The 24,357-nt window shown below is 46.2% G+C and overlaps 2 protein-coding genes and 1 long non-coding RNA gene across 3 annotated transcripts; all 3 read left to right on the forward strand.

Moving 5' to 3' along the window:
* The first annotated feature begins 3,037 nt into the window (after nt 1-3,037).
* On the forward strand, nt 3,038-20,316 carry LOC146423347 (phospholipase A and acyltransferase 3-like). The gene is made up of 4 exons (XM_085044855.1): nt 3,038-3,792; nt 19,131-19,340; nt 19,523-19,791; nt 20,182-20,316. Exons 2-4 carry the CDS (start codon nt 19,223-19,225, stop codon nt 20,314-20,316), a joined length of 522 nt encoding a protein of 173 aa, XP_084900981.1. The 5' UTR covers nt 3,038-3,792; nt 19,131-19,222.
* LOC146423348 (phospholipase A and acyltransferase 1-like) lies at nt 4,272-5,397 on the forward strand. Its single transcript, XM_085044856.1, has 2 exons — nt 4,272-4,462; nt 4,664-5,397. Exons 1-2 carry the CDS (start codon nt 4,349-4,351, stop codon nt 4,946-4,948), a joined length of 399 nt encoding a protein of 132 aa, XP_084900982.1. The 5' UTR covers nt 4,272-4,348; the 3' UTR covers nt 4,949-5,397.
* A 2,630-nt stretch (nt 20,317-22,946) lies between the features above and the next one.
* Nucleotides 22,947-24,336, forward strand: LOC146423349 (uncharacterized). Its single transcript, XR_014847576.1, has 2 exons — nt 22,947-23,237; nt 23,718-24,336. It is a non-coding gene; the product is annotated as an uncharacterized LOC146423349 (long non-coding RNA).
* The last annotated feature ends 21 nt before the right edge of the window (nt 24,337-24,357 follow it).

Below are 24,357 nucleotides of genomic sequence, written 5' to 3' on the forward strand. Positions count from 1 at the left end.
GAAGGCAAAGCCAGGGTCCATGCAGTGCTGGAGATAAGGTATGTGAAGAATGAGCTGTGAGGCATCTATGCTTCACCTCCCAATGTACCAAGCCAAGTTATTTCCTTGTCACAAATTTGATGTGTGGATCATGTTGGAAGAAAACTGTTTAGGGAAATTGTGGTTTATTGTCCTTTACCTGGACTATCTGCCTTAAGTGTTTGGAACCAGGTGACCTGCATCCCATGTGTGAGACACAGAATCCTGTGCTGCTTTGTTACAGGCAACTGCCTGGGCTGCAGGGAGAGGTGAGAGCAGAACAGCTGTCTGTGAGAGGCTGGTTGCTTTTGTCTGCTCTAAACTTGTTGTCCAGGTTTAACCCCAGCCAAAAAGCAAGCATGAGGCAGCTGCTCACTCACTCCCCTGCCAGCCACATCAGGGAGGGATTTGGAAGAGTTGAAGTGAAAAATTTGTGGCTTGAGGAAAAGGTGGTTTAGTCAGTAAATAAACAGCTGTCCATGAAAGGAAAGCTGTTCATGCAAAGGAAAACAAGGAATGAAATCACTTCCTTTTTAAATATCTGTTTTCATGGTTTAAAAATATCAAGCCAAGACTTCTGGTTCTATTTTGTGCTGCACTTTCTTATTACATCTGTCAGTTTTAATACAGGAAGACATATAATCAAACTAAAACTGAAAGTCCTTTTTTGATTTCTGGAAATGGGATCAGAACTTCTGTCATGACTGAGCTAATTAAATGGTTATACAGTAACCTGTGAGCTTTAACCTTTCTGTACTCAGAGCATTCTCTCTGCAGCCTGTGGCACGGGAGCTCTGTGGCAAGGGAGCATGTAGACCTCTCACATCCCTACCTCATCCTGTAAGGGAAGCATACTTTGAACTACTTCATCTGGGAAATTTTCTTGTTGTTCTTGAAAGCTGTACCATTTCACAGAATGCAGAAGTTTGCAATTGTACCTTGCTTCTCCTTGCAGTCAAGGTGATGTTGCTCATTGTGAGCTGCCTTTCCATGGAGCCTGGTGGGTGCAGTGACAGGATTTGGGGGAACACTGCTTGAAGCATGAGGAAGAGTGAGAGGAGAGCAGCAGAATCCATCACTTGCTGTATTCAGTACTTCTGAGCCTTTCTAGGAAATGCTGGCAAGGCCCAAGACCTGCTTGAATTGCCATGGAGTACAGTCAAGGCTGTTCTTTTCCAAACAGCCGAGAGAAATAGCTTTGCCTGCACTCTGGGGCACAGCCAGCACGGGCATAGCCTATTCCTAAACAGAAGGGCTTTAAGAGCCATTTTAGTCATCTGAATTTGGAGCACATTAGAAGATGTAAACTTGGGCTGATTCAGTGTAAGCCAAGGAAGCCCCAGCATTGTGCAGCCCCAAGCCCAGCTGCAGGGTCCCACCTGATCCCTTTCACTGTGTTTGTAGGTGTAAATATAATCCATTTTGGTTTTGTTGTAAAGTCTTTTGCATTTACACGAGTCCATTCATGTTGGCCATTTACATCCTCTGCTGGTTTTGGTACCGTTTAACGGGTACCCAAGCCAGGCTGTAATCATGATCCCGAGGCTGTGGTTTTACAAGACAATGTGTAAGAATTGACTCCGTGGGGTTTAGTTATGGGGGTAAAAATAGGGACAAGAGATCTCTAAAGATGAGTTTTAGAACATGAAGGTTTATTGCGAAATAGAGTGGGGGTGAGAGGCCTGCTGAGTCGCAAGACGCGACTCCAAGCAGGCCAGCAGAGAGGGGAGAGAGAGAGAGAGAGAGAGCAGAAAGAAGAGAGCTAAAAGAGAGCGATTTGCCGTTTACAATACAATAAATTGTCTTCTCTGTTGAATATTCAACTCTTCTTTAACCAATCTAAGACAAACTACAAGTCCTACAGCATTTACATACAGCCTATAAGAATCATCACATTAGCATATAGGGTCTTGTTTCAAACCTTAGAAAAACTGCCTTTTTGGGATTTCTATCAGGCAGGTAAGGTCAGCCCTGGCCCTTGGACTTGCCTGGGCAGAGGGCATTGTTCAATCAGGAAGGGGGATTACCTGCCTTGGCCATACCATTGTTCTCTAGTTACTCTACAACTCGAATCTTGTTTTCATTTTAATCTCGCTCATATTTCCCATATTCTCATCATCTTTTGCAAGGCTATCATATCTGTAAGGCCTTCCTATTTCATCTTCCCCAACAACAATGTCCTGCCATGGTGACAGAAGCAGGGTCAGGGATGTTGTCCATCACTGGACAGGAGGACCATTTGGGGACAGAGGCTCTTGGCAAAGAGGCAGTGGCCCGACTTCAACGGTGGCAGGGCAAGATCTTTCACCCAACGATGGTTTTGGCAACAACCTCGGGAGGTACCTTCCGGAGCAGGTGGAGGGTGGGGCCGAACGGGATAGCTCCGGGCGGTGCCGGCAGTGAGCTCGGCACGATCCAAGGAAGTGACTCCTCCTCGCTAATTGCAGCAGGTGGAGGGGACTTTGGGCCCAGCCACGATAACAGCGGGACAGGGGCTGCGGTGAGCGGAGCTCGGGGGATGCGAGCAGGCATTTGGCAGCCGGATGCAGCCCCGTCGAGGCTGGAGGGAGTAAATATAAATGCTTAACATGTTTCCATCCTGTATTTTCCTTTCTCTTTATAGGCCAAAAATGCAGTTGTTGGTACTACAGCAGCAACAGCAGTAAGTGCCATTCTTGCTGCCATTGTTTTGTGAGGCTTCTCTGGGAACTCATCCAGAGAAGAGAGAGAGTAATACTGATGGACTGTCTGGAGCAGCTCAGAGCAAGGCAGGGGGAGCCCATGGTCACAGCACAACTGGTCAGCTTTTGCTACATCTGCCACCAAGGCTTCCAAGCAAATGTGTCATCCTTGCTGTAAACATTAAATAAGCCTTAATAAAATGTCAGTAGTCCAAACTCTTACTGTCCTAAAATCCTGTTTTGTCTGTTTGTGTATTGCTTTCTGTGCAAGTTTAATAATTCAGCATTGCTTCTCCCTGCTATACCGTTAAGGAATAACAAGTAAAGTGTCACCCCAGCATCACTAACCTGGTGGCCACATTGGTTTTTATTTAATTTTCAGTGATGATTTTTGTGGTAGTCTGGGAACAGTTTTAAGCAAATTATCCATTCCTTCGCCTTGCCCACACCTCCCTTTCAGTGCTTTGCTGCCGACTGGTGCAGGTTTTCTTCCTGTTTTTATCACCTATTTCCTGTAGGCTCTTTTCTGTGTGTCCCCGATGTTGTCTGTTAGAGGCTGGATGGGTTTGTCTGCGCTTAAGGTGTTGTCCAGGTTTAACCCGAACCAGCAAGCAAGCACCAGGCACCTGCTTATTGACTCCCGTGCCAGCCCCATCAGGGAGGAAATCAGAAGAGTTGAAGGGAAAAACTTGTGGGTTGAAAAAAAGACGGTTTAGAAGTAAATCACGAGCTGTACATACAAGCAAAGCAAACCCGAAAATTATTCACTGCTTTATAAAACATCGGTTTTACAGTGTTTGAAATAACCAAGACAAGAACTCCAGTTTTATCCTGTACTGCGCTTTGTTATTGCATCTCAATAAAGTTCACCGTTTTAGTATAAGAAACCACATCACATTCAAACTGAAAGTGAAAATCCTTTTTTGATTCCTGGAAAGGGAATCGTAACTTCTTTCACGACAAAACTTATTAGGTGTTGTACATCATTCTGTGACCTTCAGCCTTTCTGTACTCTGAGCCTTTTGTCTGCAAGCGCTGTGGAGGGAGCGCTGTGTAACGGGACAGACCTGGGGCAGAGCCGGCTGTGTCCGGGGTAGGTTCTGCGCAATCACCTCGTCCACACTACCTACACCGGGGACAGCGGGCCGGTAATCCAGCTACGGAAACAGCGGGACAGGGGCTGCGGTGAGCGGAGCTCGGGAAATGCGAGCGGGTGTTTGCCAGCAGGATGCGGCCCCGTCGAGGCTGCGGGCGGCGGGCGCGGCTCTGCCGGGCGGCCGGAGGTGTCCCAGAGCCTGGGGACACGCTCGGCACGGCGGGCACCCCCGGGGGCAGCCGGGCACGGCGGCAGCAGCTGGACGCCCACCCGGCCCGGCCTCGGCCTCGGCGGATGCGCTGGGTGGCAGCGGGGCCGTTCCGTCGCTCGCCCTGCGCCGGCCGGCGGGACAGCGGGAGCGGCCCCGAGCCGGGGCGGGCGGAGCGGGGCCGCCGCTCCTGCAGCCGCTGCCCTCGGGGCTCGGCCTGACACCCTCCGTGCCTGCGCTCCCGGCAGGTGTCTGTGCACAGCACAGGTGTCTGTGCAGAGCTCCGCTCTGCCCTGCGCTCAGGCTGCCCGGCTACACGTGCGTGTCTGACTGCACACTCCTGAGATGAGACAGGAAAATTGCCACCCCAAGCCTGGGGACCTGATCGAGATCGACCGGGGAGTTTACAAACACTGGGCCGTCTACGTGGGGGATGGATATGTCATCCATGTGACATCTGCAGGTAAGATTGGTGCATCGTGGCAGGCTGCAGAGGGCATGTTGGTATCCTTCAGGAACCCTGTATCCCACCATGGGCTGGTGGTGGACCCTGTGAGTGCAGATGGCCTTTCCAAGAGCAGCGGGAAACCAATCTGACATCTTGGAGGGGCCAGCGCGGGTTTGCCTGCCTGCCTTATCTCCTCCCCAATTTCCCCAGAGGAAGGAACAATATCCATGATAGCCAGCACCACATCAATATTTACCAGTCAGTCCAAGGTGAAGAAGCAGCTCCTGAAGGAGGTGGTGGGAAATAATAAATGGCGTGTCAACAACAAGTATGATCGCTCCCGCACTCCTCTCCCGGTGGAGCAGATCATCCGGCGTGCTGAGCGATGGATTGACAGGGAGGTGCCATATGATGTGCTTGGCAACAACTGTGAGCACTTTGTGACAGAACTTCGCTATGGAGTCCCAGTCTCTGACCAGGTGAGTGACATGGGCTAAGGCCCTGTGTGCCTCCCAGAGCAGCTCCTGGCTGCTGGCTGTGAGCCGCGGGGCTGGGACACAGCCTGCAGAGTGCATGGGCACAGCCAAGTGCCAGCCGTGGGCTGCACACCAGCACTGCCTCCAGCCTCCCCAGAGCCCCTGCACCTGGAGGGTCACTGTGCTCTGTCTGCACCCTGACAGTGCCCTCTTACTGAATGACACCTACAAAGGGGAAGAAACTGGGTGGTATTCTTCCTGTTTATGGGGCAAATGTCCCTCACTGATTTATTTACCCACATTTTCCCTGCCTTTTCTATATTATCTTGCTGGGAGGAGTAAATAAAAGTCCTTATCATGTTTCCAGTCTGTGTTTTCCTTTCCCTTGTATAGGCCAGAAACACAGTTGTTGGTACTTCAGCAGGCCTACTAGAAATACCAGCAGCAATTTCTTTTGCCGTTCTTGGAATGCTAATGCGAATTACTTCTCTGGGAACTCATCTAGGAAAGAGAAAGTAATACTGATGAGCTGTCTGGGCAAGGCAGGGGGAGCCCGTGGCCGCAGCAGTGACTGGCCAGCTTTTGCTTCATCTGCCACTGTTAGCGTGGAAAACACATAATCACGGAATGATTATATGCAGGTGCCTTTATTCGAGCTTGGGAAGCCGGGGTGTAACATCTACCCAAATCTGGCTTCGCCATAGGTTTGAAACAAGTACAATTTTATACCTTTCCTTACAGAACAGTGATGTAATCATATGTTAATCATCAACTTACCATTGTTCCATTGTTTCCCCCCAAGCATGACTTTAAGCCCCCTTATCTCCCATAGTATTTCTGATTTATTTCACAGGTGCTAATCCGCATGATTTCACTAAAACAATCCCCATTCTCTAAGCAATCTTCGTGATCATGTCGCTGAGTCCTGTACATGCAGTGCCTACCTATCCTGTTCCTAAAGCCTATTTTTAACTAACATTTTAACCCAATGTTAACATTCCCCCCTTTGAAAGCATTTTCACTTTATAGGTGTGAATGCTTTCACTTGATATAGTCCTTTATAGTGGATGCTCGTCTCCGAATTCAGGGTTGTCATGAGCATTGTTATAGATGCTGTTGTGGACCGGAGAATCCGCAGGTGATGGACGTGGATCCTTGTTTCGTGTCAGTGCCCTCATTATTCTTCGGTTCCAGGATGTCTTTCTCCGTATCTCTCTTTTCAGTATGCTGTAGATTACCCAAAGTACTAAAAACATAACTAATTAGATTATTAAATTTTCAATAATAGATTTAATCCATGAACTCACATTCCAACCCAACCCCTTGAAGATTTTATCTAACCAACTTGTAGTCAAATCCTTTTGTTCATCCTGTGCTCCGTACTCTATTTGTCATGTTCTACATCTGCAGTTACATTTGGGATATGGATGCAACAATGATCAACTTGTCCCCTTAGAAACCCACACACTCCATGTTCTTTCAGGAGTAACATATCTAAAGCCAATTGATTTCATAAAGTCATTTTGGTAGCAGTTTGTAATTGCATGTTTAGTTCTTTGAATCCTTCCCGAGTAATTCTTGCTAACCTCTCTACCTGACCTGTAAGTCTGTACATCATTTCTCTGTTTCGGTAGTTTGCTATAGGGCCAAACAGAGATTCTAGAGTCCACCCAGATTCTACTCCACCAGAGGGCTCTTGCCAAGTTTCATCCTGATTTTCATTATCTGAAACCTCTCGCCTTTTTCTTATTTGCAAAAGTTCACGTTTTCCCATTGAATGGGGACTTTTCCAGATTGGACATAAAGTAGGGAGGCCCAGAGTAAATTCTTTTACTTTTCCATCTACAGGCAGGTGGGTTGTCCAGATACCATCACTCGTTCCCCAAACAAATTGTCCTGGGCTCTTGATTGTGCTTCTACTACATCCTATTTTTATTCTATAATTTACATTACCCTGTTTATGTTTGATTCTTTTACAGGCACAATCAATTCGCATAGCAGCCGCCAGTGATGGTACTTGTTTCATCTCTACATCATCAGACATGCAATCATAGGTTTTATTACATGCCCACCAACTTACCTCATCTGCCTGCACTCTGCTGCTGGTGGCAGTGTTTATTACTGCTGGATCAGTGCCATCTTCAGGGCCTGTCCATTTTAGGCACCAAGGAGTGTTTGCCATATATTTAAATTTTGAAGTATACTCAGGGACCATGCACTGTCCCAGGGTTACATCCTATCCTTTCTATCCTTTGCTTCACATTTCCATATCAGGGTGGTCTTTGTGACATTTTCTGTGACCTTTTGATAGTGTGGCAAGAAGCATTGCCATTTGGCAAGGTTTGATCTTCAACCCACCACTCTAGATTTTGTCCCACTTTCTCATTACTTAAAAGATAGTCCTTTTGGTCAAGTACTGCATCCAACCACAACCTGTTATATTCCAAGTTACTTTAACTTTCTGCCTGGACTCGGGTACTTGTTTACATACAATTATTTTATTGTCCAGAATTTCAGGTAATTTTGATGTGATAATTTCCCAGTTTACTGGGTCTCCTGCTGCCTTTGGTATTGGCAGACAGGCAGTTATTCTACTGATGTTTTGCATTTTGGCATAATCTTTAACTAACCCAATCATCGCATTCTCAGCCCAAATTTCATTGGAAACTTTTATCACTTGCATTTTTGCCTGTACCTCTCTCTTCATTCTAGAATGAAGAGTGGTTAGTTGATTATCCTGCATTCCATATCCTCAAGCAATATCACTCCCAATTAATATCCATAAAATGAGCATCGGCACAGGTACTAAGATCATTTTAAACAGTTAAACCCATCTTATCTGCAATTTCATCAGTCCCGGGGTTGTGTAGCCCACAGTCTCGGATGGATCTTCTTCACTCATGTGTAGTGTATCCAAGGATCCGCTCCAGCCACCTTGACTGCTGTGAAAGTGGTCAGCAGCACCTGATGGGGTCCACTCCATCCACGCCACCTCTCCTTTAAAGGTTCTTCATCTCCAGGGAGAATATCATGGACTGGATTCTCGTGAGCCAGTGGCCTATTCCACACGAGCGCGCTCCAAAGCTGTGCTAAGGTTTTCCCGAGAGATAGAACATGATTATATATTTCCTGTTTTCCTGCAAGATGTATATTCGGGTTTCGTTCAGGAGATTTGAATGGTTTCCCATATACTATTTCAAAGGGACTGACTGACATTCCACTCCTAGGCTTTACCCCAGTCCTTAAAAGTGCTCTTGGTAGGGCTTGTGGCCACTGTAACTTGGCCTCCTGACATATTTTACTGATTTGCCCTTTAGTGTTTGGTTCATCCTCTCTACTTGTCCACTAGATTGTGGTTCCCATGGTGTGTGGAGGTCCCAAGCTATTCCCAGTAACATGCTCACTTCCTTTACCACTGTAGCTATAAAGTGTGGTCCTCTATCTGAAGATACCCGTAACAGCACTCCAAATCTGGGAATGATTTCATGTAGCAGCCACTTCACTGTCTCTTTGGCTTGGTTGGTGCGACAGGGAAGGGCTTCTGGCCATCTTGAAAATGTGTCAACCCCCACCAGCAGGTATTTGTACCCTCGAATTCTTGGTAACTCTACAAAATCTACCTGCCAATAATCTCCTGGTTCTATACTTACCTGAATTTTTCCTAGCTGTGCCTGCCGTCTAGCCACTGGGTTGTTCCTCAGGCAAATTTCACATTTTGACACTATTGATTTGGCCATTGTTAACATTCGTACCAAGACTACATTTTGTTTTAGCCATTTTGCCAATGCTTCTGCACCCCAATGACATTCATTATGTTTAATTTGCAGAATTTCTCTCATTATCAAGGGGGGTAGGACTATCTGTCCTTGTGCAGTAACATACCACCCTCTGAATTCTTTTATGCATTCAGCAAATGTCCCAGTTTCTCGTCTTCTGTTGAATATTTTGGTTCTGAAGGTAAATTGAATTGAGACACCTTTAGCTTCATAGGTATCAATGCCATTGCTATTTGCACATCTCAAGCAACCTCTCAGGCTGTCCAGTCCACCTTCCGATTTCCCTCACAGATTTTGGAGCTTCCTGATTGGTGTGCTTTACAGTGCATAATTGCCACTTGCTCAGGTTTTTGTACTGCTTTTATCAACTGCAGAATTGCATCTTGATGTTTAATATATGCCCCTTGAGAGGGCAGCAACCCTCTTTCTTCCCATAGTGCCCCATGTTCCAAATGCATATTTTGAATCAGTCCAAATATTTACCTTCTTTCCTTCACTCAATTCTAGTGCTCTGGTTAAGGCAATCAATTCTGCTCTCTGGGCAGATGTGTTTGGTGATAATGCTTTGGTCTCTACTACTGTGCTGATTGTTGTTACCACATATCCAGCGTATCTGGTTCTATTCTCCACGAAGCTGCTTCCATCCGTGAAGAATTCCCACTCTGGTTGTTCCAGCAGAACATCTTTCAGGTCTTCTCTCGCTGAGTAGGTGTACTCTATTACTTCCACACAGTCATGTTCCAGTGGGCCTTCCTTAGGTGTGGTGCCTAGAAACAGAGCTGGATTCAAAAGGTTAGTTGTTTTTAGTGTGACATCATCGTGCTCGGTTAGGATTGCCAGGAATTTTATCATCCTGCTTGGGGTTGGCCAGTGGCCCCCCTTTTGCACTACGACAGTGGTCACCATGTGTGGCACATAGACATCTGTGTGTTTTCCCATCGTGCACTTCCTGGCCCCCTGTATCAATAACACAGTGGCTGCAACTGCCTGCAGACATGCAGGCCATCCGGCACTTATGTTGTCAAGCTATTTGGAGAAGTAGCTGTATTGCTTTGAAAACAAACCAGTGGGAGATCACAAATCAAGATTGAAAGTAAAAATAAGTGAAATAATACAAGGAAAAGCACTGACAAATTCAGATACAACCTGACACCTTGTTGGGGTGGTGGTAGTAGTCCAACTGAAGTAGTTCAGATCAAGCAGTGATCCTGTGAAGGTCTGGTCTCCAGCTGAAGGTCCAGTGATAGCTCTGGTCCTCTGGGAACCCAGTAGACAGGGCTAGCTCAGGCAGTTCCAAGGCCAGGTTATATCCAGGTGGGAACACCTGGCTCCTCCCTCCTGGGCAGAGCATCTCACAGTGGGATGAGATAAGTCCATGAGTCACACAGTGGGTCCCTGATGGCCCATTGTCTGTCATCGGCCTTTTCCAGCTCCCCAATTGTTGGGTCAGGACCTCCAGTGCCAAGCATTGCCTTTCATGCACGAACAGCTGAAAGTCTTTAGACAGATCAGCAAACCGAGCGCCGGGGCAGTCGTCAGTGTTTCAGTTTCAGGAAAGCTTCTCTCTGTGCTTTGCCCCAGCTGAACGGCTGCGTCCTCTGAGCTTCGTGCAGTGGTTTGGCAATTAGCCCAAAGTGCATGATCCGCAGGCGGCACCATTCTGCTATGCCGAGGAGGACTCGCAGCTCATGGAGATTCTGGGGCTCTGGAATAGCACAAATAGCTTAGACATGGTTAGTACTTAATTTTCTCTGCCCTTGTGAGATTTCACATCCCAGGTAAATTACAGTCTGTTGTGCAATTTGTGCCTTTTCCCTGGACACTTGGTATGCTCCCATGCCCAGTGAGTTTAAAATCTCAATTGTTACCTTTATGCAGGTTTCCTTTTCTTCTGTTGCTATCAGCATATCATCAACCTACTGTAGCAGGAGGTATTGATTTTTTTGGTACTTGCCCCTCTTTGGTCCAGATCTCCAGGTCCTTTGCCAGTTGGTTTCCAAATAAGGTGGGGGAGTTCTTGTACCCCATGGGAAGCCGAGTCCACGTGTGCTGGGTCTTCCTTGCATTCTCTGGATTTTCTCATTCAAAAGCGAACAGCTTCCTACTTTTTGTCAAGGGGTATGCAGAAAGGCATCTTTTAAGTCAATTATGGTAAACCACTTATAAAACTCTTTTACGAATGTTAACAATGCATCAGGGTTAGCAATTACTGGATAAATGTCTTTGGTTATTTCATTTATTGCCCTTAGATCCTGTACTAGCTTGTAATCTCCATTGGGTTTCTTTTACTGGGAATATTGGGATATTATACTCTAATTTGCACTCTGCCAGAATTTAATATTTTAGGAATTTATCAGCAGTGTTTGCTGCACCATGCCTCCGGTATTGTTTTACCTGCACGGTTTTTCCTTCCTCTTTTAACTCTACATGTACTGGCTGTGCCAACTTAGATTTTCCAGGTATGTCCGTCTCCCATACTGAGGGAATTACGGCATTCTCCACCTCCTCTGAGATTGCAGAGGCTGGTTTCTCTTTTATCATTAAGATTTTTTTTTTTCTCCTTTTTTCCTCTCCTTTTTCTTTTTCTCTTTTTTTCTTTTTTTCTTTTTTTTTTTTTTTTTTTTTTTCACTCCAGAATTTTCATTAATAACTCACCATTCTCAAAAGTTACCACTGCTTCCAATTTTGCCAGTAAAACATGCGACATATAAAAATTCTTGAGTCAATACTTCGTTTCCAAAACACAGGTCGAGGGTTGCGGAAATGGCCATTTTCCTCCTTCTCTGTGGCCCAACTATTGTGGTAGATTTATCTGTCCTTCTAGATCATTTAAAACTGAATATGTGCCCCCCCTGTTGATTAAAAAATCCCACCGCTCTTCTCCTAACGTTGAAGTCACCAGCGCTTGCTGGGTCACAGCACCCTTGGCAACCTCTTGGAGCTGATCATTCCAGTGAAACCGGTTGGTATACCTGTATTTCCAATGACAAATGGCACATTTGTCAAAAGCTAATGGCCTCCTCCCCCCAACCCCTTCCAAACCGCTTGCCATACTCTGTATGACTGCCAAGAATTGCCGCTGCTGGCTTGTGGCTCTTCTATTGTTATAAACTTTCCAAGCTATTTCAAGTAATTTGTCCAGATTTCTTAACTTTTCCCCTTCCAATTCCTGTAACCTTTTTCTCGGTTTTTTGTTTGTTCATTTTTCCCTTTTTTATTTTTCCTTTTTCCTTTTTTTTTTTTTTTCTTTTTTTTCTGTAACTCTAAGTACCATCTCTCTGAGTTTTCATAATCATTTTCACTACCCTGGCAACTTTATCAGGGTTTTTCTCTATAAGTTCCAGCTGACTGTTTCCATATAACCAAACCTCCTAACATATACCGATCTGTCCACCCCCCACCCCTTGTCTTAAAATTACAATTTTCTTTTGCTTACCAAGTCTTGGCAGACTCTTTCCTGCCCTGGAACAGGTCCAATGGTCTATGGGTCCACCACCACCACCCCCACCGCTGTCCAGTCCCCCAGCACCCCCTCCCCCACACCCCTGTACCGGAACCAAAACGCGGCCATCCACGGGCAAGGGTAAAAAGGGGCTGCCACAAGCAGGTGAAGAGGGCACGGATGGCAGAGGGGGACATCCCCAGGGAGGTGTAGGTGGGAAAGGTGGGCACCCCCGAGAAGGTGTAGGCGGTGTAGAGTCAGACCCTGTAGGAACCACTAGTAAATCACTTTCCAATGTATATTTCTGATGTAAACTCTCATTCAATGCCAAGAGCTCCAAACAATAGTTCCCTTCAACGCAAGCCAGACATTTATCATTGCAAACCACCACAGCAACCAAACCACCCTCCAACAGCCACTCTGGGTTTTCTTGCAAACAGAAAAACAAATCAACATACAGAACTTCATCTAATTTTCCCTTATGCTTACAAAACAACAACAAAGGAGAAATCAGGTCAGATTGAAAAGAACCATTTTCAGGCCACCTCCTTCCAGCCTGCAAAATATACGTTGGCCACCGAGAGTTACAATACTCAATGAGCGTATCTTTACGCAATCCTTGGCCAAAATTACCTTGCTTCCAATGTGCTAACAAGCACCCCAAAGGAGAATTACGAGATATGGGAGCATAGCCACCCACAATCCCTTTAAGCTTCTCCATTTCCACTTGCCGACCCTGCAATGCTTTCGCAATTGTCTTACGGACGGCGCCCGGGCATACCACTAGGAATTCCTTAGCCCAACCAAGCGTAGCTTTCGCTGCGTCTTACTGGCAGGCAACCAAACCACCATTAAAGGCACCTTACCTTCTCCAGGGGACGTTGTGAGCGGCGGAGGGTCGCGGCGCGATGGGCTCCCCGAGAATCCCTCGGTGCCGGCTGGAGCGTGATCAGGTCGCGGGGTCCTCAGCAGCGCTCACAGGGTCCCATCTGGGTCGCCAAAATGTTAGCGTGGAAAACACATAATCACTGGATGATTATATGCAGGTGCCTTTATTCGAGCTCGGGAAGTCGGGGTGTAACATCCACCCAAATCTGACTTCGCCATAGGTTTGAAACAAGTACAATTTTATACCTTTCTTACAGAACAGTGATGTAATCATATGTTAATCATCAACTTATCATTGTTCCATTGTTTCCCCCCAAGCATGACTTTAAGCCCCCTTATCTCCCATAGTATTTCTGATTTATTTCACAGGTGCTAATCCGCATGATTTCACTAAAACAATCCCCATTCTCTAAGCAATCTTCGTGATCATGTCGCTGAGTCCTGTACATGCAGTGCCTACCTATCCTGTTCCTAAAGCCTATTTTTAACTAACATTTTAACCCAATGTTAACACCACCAAGGCTTCCAAGCAACTGTGCCACCCTTTCTGTGAACTTTCAATAAGCCTTAATAAAGTGTAAAAAAAACAAACTCATATTGCTCCAAAGTCCTCTTTTATCTGAGTGTAGCTTTGTATGCAAGTTCAGCAGTTCAGTCTTGCTTCTCCCTGCCATCCCATTAAGACATGGCAAATCATTGTTTTACCGGCATGCTCAGATTTTGGCCTGATGGTGTTTTGCTCAGTTTTTCCCTGCCTGAAAACTGTTCCTTGCCCTGGCTCTTCTGACTCTCTTTGCGAGCAGCAGATACCCAATGGGTGGAGGTCTGACAGAAATACCCATCTGGCTCTTTCTCTGTCACCTCTTTGTTCCACTGTGCCATGAAAAGTTCCCCTTTCGCTCCTATAAGTGCAGTGATTGTTGGCATTGGACCTGAGCAAGCTCTCTAGAGGATTTTTATGGTCCCTTCCAACACAACCCATTCTAGGATTGTGCTCTTTTAGCTGCCAAAACACTGAGGCTTTAAGAATGGCAAGGGCAGCCAGGAGCCTTTGCCTGCCAGAGCAGGGGCCATTGTCACTTCAGTGACCAAATGTTGATTGTAAAGTGTTCATATTCCCAGCACCAGATCAATCTTCTTCCAGCCTGCAGGAAGGCAAAGCCAGGGTCCATGCAGTGCTGGAGGTGAGGTATGTGAAGAATGAGCAGTGAGGCATCTATGCTTCACCTCCCAATGTACTGAGCCAGGCTATTTCATTGTCACAAAGATGATGTGTATATCTTCTTGGAAGTAAACTGTAGGGAAACTGTGGTTTATTGTCCTTTACCTGGACTATCTGCCTTAAGTGTTTGGAACCAGGTTACCTGCATCCCACATGTGTGATACACAGAATCCTGTGCTGCTTTTGTTACAGGCAACTGCGTGGGCTGCAGGGAGAGGTGAGAGCAGAACAGCTGTCTGTGAGAGGCTGGCTGGTTTTGTTTGCTCTAAACATGTTGTCCAGGTTTTACCTCAGCCAGCCAGCAAGCAATCATGAGGCAGCTGCTCACTCACTCACTCCCCTGCCAGCCACATCAGGGAGGGATTTGGAAGAGTTGAAGTGAAAAACTTGTGTCTTGACAGAAAGGTGGTCTAGTCGGTAAATAAATAGCTGTGCATGCAAGCAAAGGAAAACAAGGAATTAATTCACTTCTTTTCTCAATATCTATTTTCATTGTTTAAAAAAATCAGGCCAAGACTTCTGGCTCTATTTTGTGCTGCCCTTTCTTACTGCATCTAATTTAAGTTGTTAGCTTTAATACAGGAAGACATATCATAATCAAACTAAAACTGAAAGTCCTTTTTTGATTCCTGGAAATGGGATCAGAACTTCTGTCATGACTAAGCAAAATAAATGGTTATACAGTAACCTGTGAGCTTTAACCTTTCTGTACTCAGAGCATTCTCTCTGCAGCCTGTGGCACGGGAGCTCTGTGGCAAGGGAGCATGTAGACCTCTCACATCCCTACCTCATCCTGTAAGGGAAGCATACTTTGAACTACTTCATCTGGGAAATTTTCTTGCTGTTCTTGAAAGCTGTACCATTTCACACAATGCAGAATTTTGCAACTGTACCTTGCTTCTCTTTGCAGTCAAGGTGATGTTGCTCATTGTGAGCTGCCTTTCCATGGAGCCTGGTGGGTGCATTGACAGGATTTGGGGGAACACTGCTTGAAGCATGAGGAGAGAGTGAGAGGAGAGCAGCAGAATCCATCACTTGCTCTATTCAGTACTTCTGAGCCTTTCTAGGAAATGTTGGCAAGGCCCAAGACCTGCTTGAATTGCCATGGAGCACAGTCAAGGCTGTTCTTTTCCAAACAGCCAAGAGGGCAATCATTGCATGTGCTCTGGGGCACAGCCAGCATGGGCACAGTCTGTCCCTAAATGGAAGGTCTTTTGTAGGGATTTCAGCCAACTAAATCTGGAGCAAGGATGAAAACCTGGTCTGATTCAGTGCAAGCCAGGGAAGCCCCAGCATTGTGCAGCCTCAAGCCCAGCTGCAGGGTCTCACACCACCTTCTTTAATGTGTTTGTAGGTGGGTTAACATAAATCTAATCCATGCTTTTAGTTGCAAAGTCCTTTGCATTTACACAATTTCAAATCCCTCTGCAGCCTCCTTTGCCATTTGTGGTACTGCCTGTTTCACTGATACCCAAGGGATCCTTAATCAATATCCAGAGGTTGTTGTTCTGTAAGATAATGTACTGCAGAGTGATAGGGCACAGGATCACTGTTGTTACTATCCATCACTGGACAGGAGGACTACTTAGTTCAGGGTCCCTCCCCACAACAAGGTTGTGGCTGGACTTCCTCGGGTACAAGATGAGATTTTCCACTCATTGTGTGGTGCCAAAAACACCCTTAGGAGTAGAGCTGTCCCTAGCGGGGCAGATCAGGGGCCAGAGGGGTCAGGATGGCTTTGAATCAGTGCCAGCAGAGAGCCTGGCAGGATCTGCACAAGTGCCTCCTCCTTACTCTTTATAGCAGGAAGGAGCAGGCTGAGAGCCCAGGCACGGCAGTGGTGGGACTGGCGCTGTCGTGAGTGGAGGCAGCTCAGGGGATGCGAGAGGGCATTTGCCAGCAGGATGCAGCTCTGTGAGAGACTGGCAAGATTGATGTCTCCAGGCATTTTGAGATGCATAAGGTTGTTTCCTCCTAGATTAGTCAACCATCCTAGCAGGACCTTGTACCTGCAGACTGTAAACAGTAAATATGGCTTCAAATGCTGGAGGGGTAAGTAAACTAGAAAGCAAAAAGAGCAGTCCTTTTCCCTAAGGGCCACTCTGGTATCACACACACAGAACAAATACTAGACTAATAGTTGGCTTACTTCCATCCAAATTTGCAAAATAGGATGAACAGAATATGTAGATCCAACAAAAACCATTTTATCTAAAGTTAAATGGTCTCAGAAGGGTGGCTTGCTACTATAACTCAAGTTTGCCTAGATGGTGTAAAGAATCCTCATTGTATTGGTAGTATTGTTACGGTACTAGATAATTAAATAAACTAAGTTTTACCGAGTAAGTTTTATTAGTGATTGTCACATTTTTTATGTCTTCCAAGTTTCTTTTCACAGAGTGTTATTGTTAGTTTGATTAAAGGATCACTGAAACTTTCTATGGCAGAGAACAGAAAAGAAAACCAGGTGGATGGTTCCTCCTTTTGAAATAGGTCCAAGTGGGACCGAGTTTTCTCCTAGAAGTGTTCTATGAGAGGATTATGTGGTGACAGGACAGGGAAGTTGCTGTTCTTCATTGCAGCAAGTGTTCATACTTTTTTATCTTGATAAGCTTTAACATATTTATGTTCATATATGCTTATAGAAGTTTGTTGCTACCAATATTTTAAGATGTTTATATTTTTTCTCTGGTTGCCACAGTGGATGGAAAAGATTCCTCCCTCAATTTAGCTTTGGGAGCTCACATCAGATTTCATATATTTATGGAATCAAATTTGTGTACCTCTTCCTATCTCCTCAGAGCAAAGCATAAAATTATTATACTGAGGGAAGCACATGTAGTAATGGCTAGTGATGTGTAAAGCATAACTGTGCAGAAGAAGGAGATGGGGAAGTGTTGGTGCACCTGGGAGGAGGGAAAAAAGGGCTGACAGAGGAGCTGAAGTAGCAGCTGTAATGTTGCAGCTGTAAAGTTGAAGCTGTAGATAAAGAAGATCTAAGTGTTTAAGGGAAGCAGAAGAAAAATTTGGGGTTTGAGAACCACTGAAGGGTTTGGTAAAGTCAAAAAGGTATTTGATCCAAACCCAGGACCCTGACTAAAATTATATGCTGAGAAGGTTGGAATGATTTGAGTTTTGTTATATTTTTGACTTCCACCTCTGAGGCAATCCAGCCTATTAGGTAGTAGAATGTAAGACAGAATGCAAAGAGAATGTAATTTTCCCATGGTGCTCACTGAGCTCTTCCTCTTTCCTGGAGTATGGGTTCTGGGTGTCCCACTGAAATCTGGTTGGTGGGAGGATAAGGGTGGTACTCTGGGCCATGTACATTTGTTTGGGTTGTGGTGATACCTGGACGTGTAAGATCACAGGCTCCAAAAGGCAAGGCAGCCTGAGTATTGATCCACAGAGTTTGTACAAGGAGTGCAATATATTGCATTATCAATAAGCAATAGAGAAACTGAATTGCCTGGGCTATTTTGGAGCCCAGCTAGTATCAAAAGTAGTTTTATAAAATTGCCAAATGTTTGAGATGTTATTAATAAATAAGCAAAGAATACATAAAACTGTAGACCCCACAAAGAGTGCTGTCACAGGAAACACAAAGGAAATCATGGACCAATGTGCTGCACCATTTGTGCACTGCAGCTGAAATACTGGCTTATGAACTTGCTCCTCTGGATCCTGGCTTGCATCACACCTCACCTGCCATTTTAGATATTCATGGGCTGGGGAGTGATCGACCTGTGTAGAAGGATATTAACTAAACTTATGCTTTTGATTACTGAGATAGTAACTGCCCTTTATATGGGTTCCTGTATGCTTCTCTCTTCTTTTCTTTCTGCTCTGTCAGCTAGCTTAGACCACAAGAGGAAAAGAACCATTACAATGGTCCTGGTCAGTGGGTGGATGTGAAAGACTGGAAAAGATTGATGTCTCAAGACATTTTGGGATGCATTGGCAGGGGGACAGCGCAGGCCTTGCCCTGGCGAGGCAGCAAACTGTACCACACCCACAGCTCTATAGCCACTATCTATCTCAACCCAGCGGCGTCTGCTAATCATGGGCACACTGGAGGCAGAGCTCCACTCTTGCCAAACTCAGCTCCTGAGTGGTAAAATGATAAAAGTCCTGTCTGGGGGAAGGGCTGAGAATGGCCAAGGGTATTTAAGGCCAAACAGGAGACTATCACCTTGTCTAGACCCTACCACTTCCTGCAGTTTCTATCATCACTGGAACCCAGGAGCAGGTATTCCTATGTATCCACTCCTCTACACCTTTCTGTCATTTTCTTTTTCTAATTCCCTCGTCTTGGTATTCTTGAGTAACTTGATGTTGAATGGGCACAGAGTTTGCTAAGCTGAAAGTGCCAAGTTATTGATTTGAGAACTGTTTTATGCTCATTGAATATTGTCCTAAATATTTTGTCAGATGTCTCTGATTTTGTAAAGTTTCCACTAAGGTCTTTTGTTGTTTTGACTCTTGAGAATATCTTGTCAGAATGTTTCCTGTGCATCTGACTCAGAATACATGAACAAAAGTAAGGTCTATTAAAAACCTTGTCGAGCGAGTCGTTTCGCGCCTTACAGGCCACTTTCAGGCTGCAGGAGGTGGCCACGGATCTGCTCCAGAGCCTGGGGCGGGCACCCCGGGGGCAGCCGGGCACGGCGGCAGCAGCTAGACGCCCACCCGGCCCGGCCTCGGCCTCGGCGGATGCGCTGGGTGGCAGCGGGGCCGTTCCGTCGCTCGCCCTGCGCCGGCCGGCGGGACAGCGGGAGCGGCCCCGAGCCGGGGCGGGCGGAGCGGGGCCGCCGCTCCTGCAGCCGCTGCCCTCGGGGCTCGGCCTGACACCCTCCGTGCCTGCGCTCCCGGCAGGTGTCTGTGCACAGCCCACGGCTCCCCGCTCCGCTCTGCCCTGCGCTCAGCCTGCCCGGCTACACGTGCGTGTCTGACTGCACACTCCTGAGATGGGACAGCGCAATTGCCACCCCGAGCCTGGGGACCTGATCGAGATCGACCGAGGAGTTTACAAACACTGGGCCGTCTACGTGGGGGATGGATATGTCATCCATTTGACAAAAGGAGGTAAGATTGGTGCATCGTGGCAAGCTGCAGAGAGGTTTCTGGGGTGCCCCAGAAGCCCTGTCTCCCTCCATGTGCTGCTGGTGGACCCAGTGTGTGTAGATGAGGAGCAGTTGGAAACCCATCTGAGATCCTGGAGGGTCCAGAGATGGTCTGCCTTCTTATCTCCTCCCTGCCTTCCCCAGGAAAAGAGGCTCCATCCCAGTCATCCAGCACCGACTCTGAATCCAACAAAAAAGGGAAGGTGAAGAAAGAGCTCCTGAAGGACGTGGTGGGAAATGATAAATGGCGTGTCAACAACAAGTATGATCGCTCCCGCATGCCTCTCCCAGTGGAGGAGATCATCAAGCATGCTGAGCAATACACTGACACAGTGCGGTCGTACAATTTTCTTAAAAGAAATTGTGAGCACTTTGCGACAGAGGTCCGCTACAGAGACCCAGTCTCTCACCAGGTGAGTGACATGGGCTAAGGCCCTGTGTGCCTCCCAGAGCAGCTCCTGGCTGCTGGCTGTGAGCCGCGGGGCTGGGACACAGCCTGCAGAGTGCATGGGCACAGCCAAGTGCCAGCTGTGGGCTGCACACCAGCACTGCCTCCAGCCTCCCCAGAGCCCCTGCACCTGGAGGGTCACTGTGCTCTGTCTGCACCCTGACAGTGCCCTCTTACTGAATGACACCTATGAAAGGGAAGAAACTGGGTGGTATTCCTCCTGTTTACGGGGCAGATGCCTGTCATTGATTTAATTATCCTGATTAACCCTGGCTTTTCCATATTATCACGCTGGAGGGAATAAATATAAGTGCTTATCATGTTTCCAGTCTGTGTTTTACTTTCCCTTTTATAGGTCAGAAATGGAGTTATTGGTACTTCAGTAGGACTGGGAGGCGGAAGTGTCCTTGGTGGTATTGCCACTGCTGCTGTGGTCGTGTCTCGGAAGTCATCCAGGAATGAGAGAACTATTGACTGTCTGCCAGAATAACATAGCCGAAGAAGTCACAGCTCATCTCTTGCTACATGTCACTATTAGACTTCCTAGCAACTGTGCCACCCTTGCTGTGAACATTCAATAAGCATTAATAAAATGTGAGAAAACCAAACTCATATTGCTCTGAAGCCCTCTTTTATCTGAGTGTAGCTTTGTATGCAAGTTCAGCAGTCCAGCCTTGCTTCTCCCTGCCATCTTATTATAAAATGACAAGTCATTATTTTACAGGATTGTTCTGATTTTGGCCTGATGGTGTTTTGCTCAGTTTTTCCCTGCCTAAAACCAGTTCCTTGCCCTGGCTCTTCTGACTCTCTTTGAGAGCAGCAGATACCCAATGGGTGGAGGTCTGGCAGAAATACCCATCTGGCTCTTTCTCTGTCACCTCTTTGTTCCACTGTGCCATGAAAAGTTCCCCCTTCGCCCCTGTAAGTGCAGTGATTGTTGGCATTGGACCTGAGCAAGCTCCCTAGAGGATCTTTATGTTGCCTTCCAACACAACACATTCTAGGATTGTGCTCTTTTAGCTGCCAAAACACTGAGGCTTTAAGAATGGCAAGGGCAGCCAGGAGCCTTTGCCTGACAGAGCTGGGGCCATTGTCACTTCAGTCACCAAATGTTGATTGTAAAGTGTTCATATTCCCAGCACCAGATCAATCTTCCTCCAGCCTAAAGGAAGGCAAAGCCAGGGTCCATGCAGTGCTGGAGATAAGGTATGTGAAGAATGAGCTGTGAGGCATCTATGCCTCACCTCCCAATGTACTGAGCCAAATTATTTCCTTGTCCCAAAGCTGATGTGTGGGTTGTCTTGGAAGAAAACCATTTAGGGAAATTGTGATTTATTGTCCTTTACCTGGACTATCTGCCTTAAGTGTTTGGAACCAGGTTACCTGCATCCCACATGTGTGATACACAGAATCCTGTGCTGCTTTGTTACAGGCTACTGCATGGGCTGCAGGGAGAGGTGAGAGCAGAACAGCTGTCTGTGAGAGGCTGGCTGGTTTTGTTTGCTCTAAACATGTTGTCCAGGTTTAATCCCCGCCAGCAAGCAAGCAGCTGCTCACTCGCTCCCCTGCTAGACACATCGTTGGGGAAATCAGTAGAGCTGAAGTGAAAAACTTGTGGGTTGAGGAAAACATGGTTTAGTAGATAAAACAGAAGTTGTGCATGCAAGCAAAGATAAACAGGAAATTAATTCACAATTTTTTTTTAATCAGCAGCTTTACACTGTGTGAAACCCCCAAGTGAAGACTTCCAGTTCTCTTTTTTACTGTCCTTTTTTGTAACATCTTAATAAAGTTCTTAGTTTTAATACAGGAAAGCATCAATAAAATGGAAAATCGTTTTTGGATTCCTGGAAATGGAATCTAAACTTCTTTCATGGCCATGCTGTTTAGGTGGTTATACAGTAAGCTGTGAGCTTTTACCTTTCTGTACTCTGAGCATTCTGCCTGCAGCCCCTGGCAAGGGAGCTCTGTGTGAAGGTGGCATGTGGACCTCTCACATCTCTACTTCAACCTGGAAGGAACGAATACTGGAATTACTTCTTCTGCAGAGTTTTCTTCTTGTTCTTGAAAACTGTAACATTTCATGGAATGCAGAAGTTTGCAATTGCACCATGCTTCTCTTTGCAGTCAAGGTGATGTTGCTCATTGTGAGCTGCCTTTCCGTGGAGCCTGGTGGGTGCATTGACAGGATTTGGGGGAACACTGCTTGAAGCATGAGGAGAGAGTGAGAGGAGAGCAGCAGAATCCATCACTTGCTGTATTCAGTACTTCTGAGTCTTTCTAGGAAATGTTGGCAAGGCCCAAGAATTGCTTGAATTGCCATGGAGTAGAGTCAAGGCTGTTCTTTTACCAACAGCTGAGAGAACAATCCTTGCCTGTGCTCTGGGACACAGTGAACATGGGCACAGCCTGATCCTAAATGGAAAGGCTTTTGTAGGGATTTCAACCAACTGAATTTGGAGCATATAAGAGGATGAAAACTTGGTCTGATTCAGTGCAAGCCAGGGAAGGCCCAGCATTGTGCATCCCCACGTCCAGCTGCAGGATCTCAACTTGTCCTCTTCACTGCATTTGTAGTTGATCTTAACATAAATATATTTCATGGGTTTTGCTGCAAAGTGTTTTGTGTTTACACGAGACCGTTTCAAATCTCTTCACAGCATCCTCTGCCAGCTGTGGTGGCAACTGTTTCACTGGTACCCAAGGCAGTCTTTTAACAGCATCCAGAGGCCGCTGTTGTTCTGTAAAATAATGTCCTGCAGAGTCACAGGGCACAGGGTTAGTTTTTCATCACTGATAGGAGATTCACTTCGGGACAGAGTCTCCATACAGCGAGGCAATTGGCCTGACTTCCTTGGGTACAAGATGGGACTTTCCACTCTGCACATGGTTTCGGCACCACCTTTGGAATTGGAGTCCTCCCAGGAGCAGGGGGTCATCTGGGACTGGACGGGATGTCTCCGGGGCAGTGCTGCCAGTGAGCCCATCAGGATTCACACAATCTCCTCTGCCACACTCTTTATAGCGGGAAGGAGTGGCTGAGATCTGTGGCAGGATGTTCCCCCCTCTCCCCTCTCTCCTTCTGCTCGATGGCAAAAGATAGATAATTCCAGTGGGGTAAACAGCCTGGCAGGGGTTATCACTTAGCACCCAAAAGTCTAAGACCTCTAAACTTAATTCATATCTTGCATTGAAAAGAGGATGTGAAAAGAGAACTATACGTGCTGACCAAGCAAGGCACACTTTTATCCTATAATAATCTCACGGACTTCCACAAAGATAGAAGCTTTTCTACATGGACACTGGAGCATGAGAAAAGCCTCTCCCCAGAGTCTGGATGCAACTCTGTGACCACTTCTTGCAGGATTGGGGGAGGATTCTGATGTATCCCAGAACCAAAACTGGATTTTGGTAAGATCATTGGTTTCCTAAATTGTATTCTTCTTTGCTAGCAATAACGACAACAATAATAGGTACCTTTTGCGCGCTGCATTCTTAGCTATTAGTAGTTTTCCCATTTTGGGCAATATATAATTTGCTTAGCTATCTGTAGTTTTCCTATTTTGGGCAATATATAATTGTTTAGCTGAAATTAGTTTTCCTATATTGTGTACTATATACATTGTTTGGCTCCTTGTTCCGTGATCTCTTGTGTCTAATGTTAAAAACAGGTTGTTGGAGTTGGTTTTCACAGATGATAATTAATTGGAGGGAGGGGTTATGATCAAAGTGTGGTTCTAATGGTTGTTGTTGCTACTGTTCATTTGTTGAAGGATAATGAGTTTGTTGCAAATGGCTGTATTTTGGGCAGCTGATATTCTGTCAAATTAATACCTTTGTTGTAAGTTAATGACAGTTATAACTTGCGTACATAATATATTTCAATGACAGAGAGGTTTAGAATGTTCTAGAATACTGGGGATGTAATCGAAGGAGGAGTCTGAGTGGGATTTTTGCATAAAGGGATAAATGCAAGGAGATATGGGGTGAAGAACAAGCCTATGGCAAGATCCCAGACAACTGGAAGCAAGCGACAAGCCAATTGAAGGGACTGACAATCTCCAGCCAATCACCTCGAACCTTGGGGAAGGGCTTAAGGGAGGTGATAGGGCGGGGTTTGTGGGAATAAATTGTAGCGACACAGCCCTCGAAACTGTGTGGCTGCAGGTTATCTGTGTTGTTCTTGGCTTTGCTTTTTGTAAAGGTAGACGGCCGTTCTGAGCCTCTTAGCATTGTTTTTACTAGGTAAATTAGCGGATAAATTCTTTCAAAATTCAGATAGTGAGAGGACCTTTCTCACATCTAATAAAGAGCAATCCAGTTTATATTAGACCTAATCGGCCATCATTAAAAGAACTTGCAAACGAGACTGGGTTTAGGGGGTGCTAGTCACTCCAAATAGGTTAACTGACAGTTGTGACAGACCTAGGCAACCTGCAAAAATCTATCAACCTTCTGTCTCCATTCATAACAAGACTGCGGCCACAACAAGCGGGACAAGCGCTGGGGTGAGCGGAGCTCGGGAAACACG

Source organism: Lichenostomus cassidix, unplaced genomic scaffold (assembly GCF_008360975.1).
Source record: "Lichenostomus cassidix isolate B80296 unplaced genomic scaffold, HeHo_3.0 HiC_scaffold_586, whole genome shotgun sequence".
NCBI classification, from domain to species: domain Eukaryota; kingdom Metazoa; phylum Chordata; class Aves; order Passeriformes; family Meliphagidae; genus Lichenostomus; species Lichenostomus cassidix.